Source organism: Pagrus pagrus, assembly GCF_965226575.1.
Source record: "Pagrus pagrus genome assembly, chromosome: 7".
Classification (NCBI taxonomy): domain Eukaryota; kingdom Metazoa; phylum Chordata; class Actinopteri; order Spariformes; family Sparidae; genus Pagrus; species Pagrus pagrus.
This window is the reverse complement of record NC_140191.1, coordinates 20518660-20526330: the sequence shown is the minus strand read 5'-3', so window position 1 is coordinate 20526330 and position 7671 is coordinate 20518660. Positions and strand designations below refer to the sequence as shown.

Genomic DNA, 7671 nt, shown 5'->3' with positions numbered 1-7671 from the left:
AAAGGAGGAGAAAAAAGGAGCGCTGGAAGATTTTCCTCCTTTCTTTTTTTTTTCTTTTTTTCCCGTTGAAAGGCGCTTGAGTGGGGGCATTTTACACAAATTAAACATGCTACTCTGCTTCGCCCTATAAGCATCCTAGGAGCCTGTGCTTACCAATCAATTGGTACAGTCAAACAGAGCCGCAGCCTGCGTTAGAGTGGAGACCTTCAGTCTCGCTTTATTTCTGGATATTGGGGGACCTCTCTACCATGTCATATCCACAATTTGGATATCCCTACTCGTCTGCTCCACAAGTAAGTTCTACGCAAACTGCCTCTGTTCATTTAATGTGCTGTTTTGGTGTTTTTGATGTTGCAGCGATTGATTATCTCATCGATCCTTTTTTTACGCGTTTTTTGGCCAAGAATCAGAGAAGCTGTCACGGTGCTTTCTGGTATCGAGGAAGGTGTTGCGTTACAGCCAGTGATACCTGTGTTCCTGCAGCGATAGAAAAAGGGGGTAAGACGAGGATAACCAAAAAAAACAAAAAACACAGCGAGACCCCCTCGACCTCCCGTTCACTGATTTCTGCAAGATAATAGCCGCTCTGTAATGTCAACCATATGTTTATCTGCGCCGGAACACACATGCCAACTTGTTCTGCACACGCTGTGTGTGTTTTGCGCCATAACACAGCTGCTGCTCCGCTTTGGCTTTGAGCCATAAAAAATCATTTGGGCATTACTTTGGGTATTACTGGGCGATGTTGGGAAATCGTGTTGTATCTGTTTGTAGCGCACAAGCCTCGTTTGGAGCAGAGCTAACAGACGGATCTTTTTTTTTTTTTTTGGACACGTTTTACGCGCACGCATGACACATCATTCATCATCAGATATCAGTCTTTACGAGTCGTTTCATGTTGGATTTTTATTTTATTTTATTTTTTTTAAATGACACTGAAACAATGTCCGAGTGAGGGTGAGTTTAGTTTTAAAAAGAAGCTGAAATCGTTTGTTGTCAAAAAACTTAGATCGTGTTTAATTTTGCGGACACGTAAACAAGACAATTTGTCCTTCAAATAATACAAAAAAGTTATAAAGTAACTTCGGCATCAGAGTGCTCGAGATCAATATTTGATTTTGTTTTGTTTTTTTAAATGCAGAATCAAATAAATCACACCGATAACTTCTCTAAACACACATTCTCTCTCGGTCTCCACCCAGTTCCTGATGACAACCAACTCTCTGTCCACTTGCTGCGAGTCCACCGGCAGATCCATAGCCGACTCCGGAGTAGCGGCGTCCGGGCAGACACCAGTCTACTGTCCCGTGTACGAGAGCCGGCTGCTGGCCACGGCGAGGCACGAACTCAGCTCGGCCGCCGCGCTGGGCGTGTACGGCAGCCCCTACACCGGCGGCCAGGGCTATGGGAATTACGTTACATACGGCACGGACGCCTCGGCTTTCTACTCGCTGGTAAGCCCCCTTTCATCTGATCCCTCTTGGCATTGATTAATGGAGCCGCAGGGTGCTGAGGCTGGAGCCAGGCGCGCCTCTCCTCGTCTATATGCTGTGAAAAAAAAAAAATACCTGCCTTTTTACTGTATGTGTGATTTATCCTCATATCACCCAACTTGTCTTTCGTGATAGAAAAAGACTGTGAGCAAAGCAGAGACAGGCTCACTCTGCTCTGACAAATCATTCTGTTAAAAAGCCAAATCATTCTGCAAATGTAGAGAAGCTGCTTCTGGTTTAAACTGGGAACAAGCTGATTTGTGCAAACTTTGGGGACTCGTTTTATAAAAGCATACATATGTTGAAGAAAAAGCGTTTTGTATTTTTTTAGATGTATCATGGTCAGAAATGTTTTATTAACATGGGCCTGTGAAGTCCAAGAATGTTGTTTGTTCTAGTAATTTAACAGTTGAAATACATTAAGTGCTCATATTTATAATTTAAGAAAAGGACTTCTACAGAAGAGCTAAATGCTTTTCTAACTGATCATTTTTTTCCTATAATAATTAAACCAGGAAACCCTCCTGCAGCCCTCTCACAGATTCATGTTGATGTTTTTGAAGTTTTATTTTGAAAGTCTTGTTATTTTAATTTGGTATCATGGTACCATGAAGTTTTCAAGTGTTTCTTTTTGCAGAAGCTTATTTCATAATGTGTTAAATTCTGTTTTACTGCACAAGCAACCATGGCCACCTTCTTCTTCTTCTTCTTCTTCTTCTTCGCAATTCTTCCTTGCAACTTTTAAATACAACCACTAGAAATGTCTATAATTTTTTCAGCTCCCGATGAGTGATGTCACGTACTAAAAGCTGATTTCCTATATCACTCTTTAAAACTCTTGTCTTTATGTATGACTGCAGGGCACATTCGATACTAAAGATGCCACAGCTTCTGCGCATGCGGGAATAACCCAGGCAGCAGCCTACTACCCGTATGATCCTACCCTGGGACAGTATCAGTATGACAGGTATGTTGTCTCTGTCATAAAGTGTCTTCTGTTCATTTTTGTAATGTAAGGAAGCGTGATTATCAGCGCAAACATCAAGGTAAACTTTATGTGCGGTGCCATACATGTTGCACAGGATGTAAAAGTGTTGCCTCAGACCTTTATTTAGCTGTTAACTTCACTGTCACACAGCTTTGAAGGCTTAATCGGCTGCTCTAAGTGGCTAAATCAGGATGTAATCAACATTTAGACAAACAGTAACGCTCAAAGTATCGCTGGTTCACTCCCCAGCATTAAATCAATCATTCCCCGAGAGGTCAAGGCCATTCTCATCACGTCGGGCAACACCGGGTGATCACCTTCATCTCATGACACATTTCTCTCCTGATGAGGTGATGTGCTTCAGAGGACCCATGCCCCTTTCAGAGAGACACGAGGCCTCTCCAGCGCTGTGAAGAGCATGTCTGCCATAGCGAAAGGTCTCCCCAATAATGAGACGACATCCGAAAAATCAAGTCTGTGACGTGGTGAAAATGTAGGGAGTGAGTGATAGCTATACCGGGTTCGGTTAGCTGTCACAGAACTGCACAGGATAGCACAAAAAACACTCTCGCTTTCGTAGTATCGTGTGTTAATTGATCAGCGAAGTGTCTTATTGATCAGCTTTATAGCAAAATGAGAGCTCACATCGCTCGGATTCTTACACCATCACTGTAAGAGTGCAAAGAGTGTCAGCAGGAACGTTGATGCCACATGCACATGCAGCAAAAGGCCCAAGTCGAAGGCAAAACAGAATTAGTGGCACTCAGAAAAACAAGCAGGCCTACAGCAGCACGGCTCTGTCTGCGCCCGTCTTCCACCTGAGGGCTCATCATTACACTCAATAAAGCAATTTTACAGTCTATTTTATCTGCGAGGGAACAACACGGGCTATGGAAAAGGTGGAGCGCTGCTCCTCGTTCTACTTTTGATTCCCTTAGCAGTGCTTGACCTGCACTAAGCTATACGGAGCAATAAAGGCCTCATAAAAGCCTCCCCTGAGAGGACTTTTACAGCTCACTGCTGACTGAAAATCAACACTGTGCATTTTAAATGTAGGCCTACGGTGGGAGAGGTTAGGGAGGGAGTCTCGTGGTTTCAATACACGGATACAGGCAAATATAGTCCAAGTACACTTGGCATTACGACTGGTAAAATATTTCTAGGATTCATTTGCATATTTCTAAACGATTTACTTTGGATACCAGTGAAGATGCTGCAGAGGAATTGTTGGTGGGGTCTCAGGCAGGATATGTGTGACAAGGTGACCCTGCCTTCCATCTGCTGCGCGTAACCCAAGCACCAGCATTGTATAAAGTACCCAAACGTCATACTTGAGTAAAAGAAAAGATGTCATTTTAAATACTACTTTGGTAAAAGTGAAAATCACCATTACAGACAGTACTTGAGTAAAAGTCTTAAAGTATCTGATATGAGATGTAACTGAGTATAAAAGTCATTTTCTGGCAATAATTGTACTTGAGTATCAAAAGTACAAATAAAAGTAAATGAAACATACGTTTACATGTAAGTATTCACTGTATACTCAGTGTTGAGTGGTGTTATTATCAGATCTGATATTCAGTATTTTTTTGATTATCAGAATCTTTTTTTTTTTTTTATCTGATTGCGGAGAAAACAAATGAATTTAAAATGTGCTGCTTTGGTAAACTGCAAAGTGACCAGGACCTAAATTATCAAATAAATATAGTAGAGTAAAAAGTTTAACATTTTTTGGAAGTATAAAGCAGTATAAAAATTTAAATACTCAAGAGTTAAGTACAAGTACCTCAAAGTCGTACAACGTAAATGTACTTAGTTACATTCCATCACTGTTTAGCACATCCAGTGCTTCTGTACCTGCCTCTCACCTGTACTTTCTAAATGATGTCTTTTAAGTGACATCTTTTTCCAGTTTTTCACACCACTCCAGCAGCAGGGTTTATCTGTAGGACTGTCAGGCTTACAGAGCATGTGATGCATAATTTCAAGAGGATTACAGGAAGCAGATGGCTCTGCCATGCATTCCAGGAGAGAAACTGCCAGGGCAACACATTAGAAAATTGTCATGCAACAAGCACCCTCTATCATTGTGTTTACCCTCTTGTTACCACCCTGCTTGTGTTGTCCTCATTAACAGATATGGTTCCATGGACGGGGGAACGAGGCGGAAGAACGCCACGCGCGAGACGACCAGCACGCTGAAGGCCTGGCTGCAGGAGCACAGGAAGAACCCGTATCCGACCAAAGGGGAGAAGATCATGCTGGCCATCATCACCAAGATGACCCTGACGCAGGTGTCCACCTGGTTCGCCAACGCCAGGAGGAGGCTCAAGAAGGAGAACAAGATGACATGGCCGCCGAGGAACAAGGGCTCAGAGGAGAAGAGATATGACGACGATGAGGACGGGTCGCAGGAGGAGCAGATAAAAAGCGAGAACAATGAGGATGGTAAGTGTCGCAGGGCCTCGTTGCACTGCATGAATAAAGACAAACGGTGAAGGTTTTTGCAGGATTTGTTTGGCAGCACACGACAGAAAAACTGGTGACATCTCTTAAAAATATCTCTATCTCTATCTCTTATCTATCTCTTAAATGAATGAAAAAAAAATGACTAAGGAAGTCAGAGGTCAACAACCACGATCACACTCCTGTTCAGGAGCGTTCACTGTTACCACACATGTTGAAAACGTATTTTCTTTTTATCTGACTCACTATGAAGTGATGTTCACCACACCGACATTTTTTTTCTTCTGTACAAAAATGTACATCAGAATAAGATTTGACAGAATTAAATCAGTGTGCCACACTGGATTCTCTCTGCTCCTGTCACTCTTACATATTATTTCTCTAATGTGTAATTTTAACAACAACAGTATTTCTGTGCTGCTGTTTTTATTGATCAAAACTGTGTCACACTGATATAAAGAAACAAAGAACAAGGAGGCCTCAGAATGTATTTAGTTTGACATTTTATTCTCGTTATTTATCATTTATTTGTATTTTTAAACATTAAACTTGTCATCAGCATCATCTGTTTCCATTTGAGTTTGATCATCATATCAGACTTTAAGCTGTAGAGTACATCAGACAGGCCTCACTCAGGATATCATGGAGGGCCGAAGCACTTAAACTAAGTTCAGGTTCCTTTTTAATGGTGATGTTGTGTTGATCAAGACTTAACACAGCTGATAGGCCTGAATTAATTTAGTTGATGATGTCAGTAGTTGATAAAGTCTGTCAGGTGAAACTTGATTAATGATCAAAGTGATTCCTTTCTTTTATTTCTTTTTTCTTTTTCACTTTTCCTCTCATGTTATCAGCTGGAGGTTTTATTTATCAGGGTGTAATCATGAACAAATGCAATTTCCCCCATTGTGTGACAGCAGGTTGAACACTCCTACAGTGATTGTCCAGGATGCCTTTATCAGATCTGTGACACCAGCATCTCTCTCTGACACGTCTCCTCTCCTCTCTCCTCTTCCCAGAGACCAGGAGTCGGCCCGATAAGGACCTCCAGCTGAGCGACCTGGACGATTTCGACACGCTGGAGTCCGAGAGCTCAGAGTGCGAGCTGAAGCACCGGTACCACATGAACACACACATGACGACGACGGGCGACCTCCCCGGCGATCACCTCATCAAGGACACGTCTCTGAAAATCTCCATCCCTGTTTCTCTGGGAGGGGAGCAGGACTTGAGCAAAAGTTGCCTCAAAACGAGCCCGGAGGACTTCCAGGCGGACAGCAGACAGCAGGTGAAGGCGTGCTACAACCAGCAGCAGCAGCAGCAGCAGCAGCAGCAGCAGGGACACCAGATACTAGACGGCAAACCTCGCATCTGGTCTTTGGCCCAAACTGCGACGTCCCTGAACCAGACTGAGTACCCGTCCTGTATGCTGAGGTGCCAGCCGCCGCCGCCCTCCTCCCTCAGCCCATCCCCCGCCGCTACCTCACCCGTGACCGGCCTGGACAACAGGCAGGACTCGCCGGTCACGACCCTGAGAAACTGGGTGGACGGGGTTTTCCACGACCCCTTGTTCAGGCACAGCACTTTGAGCCAGGCTCTGACCAACACCACCGTCTCTTGGACCGCGAACACCAAAGGCGCCATCCTGGAGGCCGAGAGGAGCTCGGCGGCCTTGCAGCAGCACCACGACTCCTCCAAAGACAGTGCCATGAGCTTCCCCAAAAGTATCAACAAACTCTTCTGCTCCTAACGAAACCAAATGAGAGAGGGACTTTTTGTGACTGACGGACTGAAAGTCGGATGAGGAGAGAAAAAAAAAAAGAAAAAAAAAAAGCCTATTTGGTCTCCATGCCTCCCTCATTATGTTTTATTCGTTTTATTTTGAAAGCAGTGATATCTGTATACTGTTACATTGGCGTCACACGAGGACGAGGAGTGGATACCTCCGGGTCCGTTTGGCTCATTTGCTTTGAACGCACGCACAAAACTTATCGAAATGTATAACTCAAAGTTTACATCCTTTCTGAGGGGGGCGAAAAAAAATAGGCCTATGGTTTACATGATTATTTCTTTTTTGCCTTTCTTTTTTTTCCTTCTTCTGTTTTCTTTAATATGCGCATGCAAATGTAAATTGAATATTATTTAGGTCTCAGCAGTTGAGTATCACTATTAAAAAGAGACAACAAACAAACAAACAAAAAAAAAAAATCTCACAAATGCACAGCTCTCGTTGGCTCTCGAGAGCGTCTCAACTTTGTTTCACTGAAAATAAAAGCAGTCGGTTTCTGAAGAAGCGCGTTGAGAGTGTGCTGTCCATGGTGCTGAAACACGTCCCGGGGCCCCTCGACCCCGCAGCCACGATCCTTCTTATTAAAGTTAAAACACCGCAAACAGCTGACACGCGGGGCCTTCTGAGCAGAGAGGACACAGTTGTTAAATAAAGCAGCTCTTAACCCATTAATACAGCCCAACACCTCCCTCCGCCCTGTGTTACTCTCCAGCAAAAACATCCACTCTCGTTTAGTGACAGCGAGAAAATGAGGCTGCTCTCCCCTCCAGACAGACAGAACAATATCAGTATCCAAGATCTGCCTCATTAATTCCCTCTAAACAGGCCGTAATTGGGATGTTCGCAGTCATATTTCATGTCGGCCTATTGATCCTCCTCCTCCTCCTCCTCCTCCTCCTCTCTCTCTCTCTCTGTCTCCGCTCACTGATAATATT

General features: G+C 43.7%; 1 protein-coding gene across 1 annotated transcript; it reads left to right on the top strand.

The window, feature by feature from the left end:
- Positions 1 to 248: 248 nt before the first annotated feature.
- Positions 249 to 6772, top strand: irx4a (iroquois homeobox 4a; the record flags this gene model as incomplete). Its single annotated transcript, XM_084357169.1, has 5 exons — positions 249 to 293; positions 1203 to 1454; positions 2354 to 2460; positions 4619 to 4929; positions 5967 to 6772. The coding sequence occupies 5 exons, from the start codon at positions 249 to 251 to the stop codon at positions 6695 to 6697; spliced, it is 1446 nt and encodes a 481-aa protein (XP_084213295.1). The 3' UTR covers positions 6698 to 6772.
- Positions 6773 to 7671: the final 899 nt, after the last annotated feature.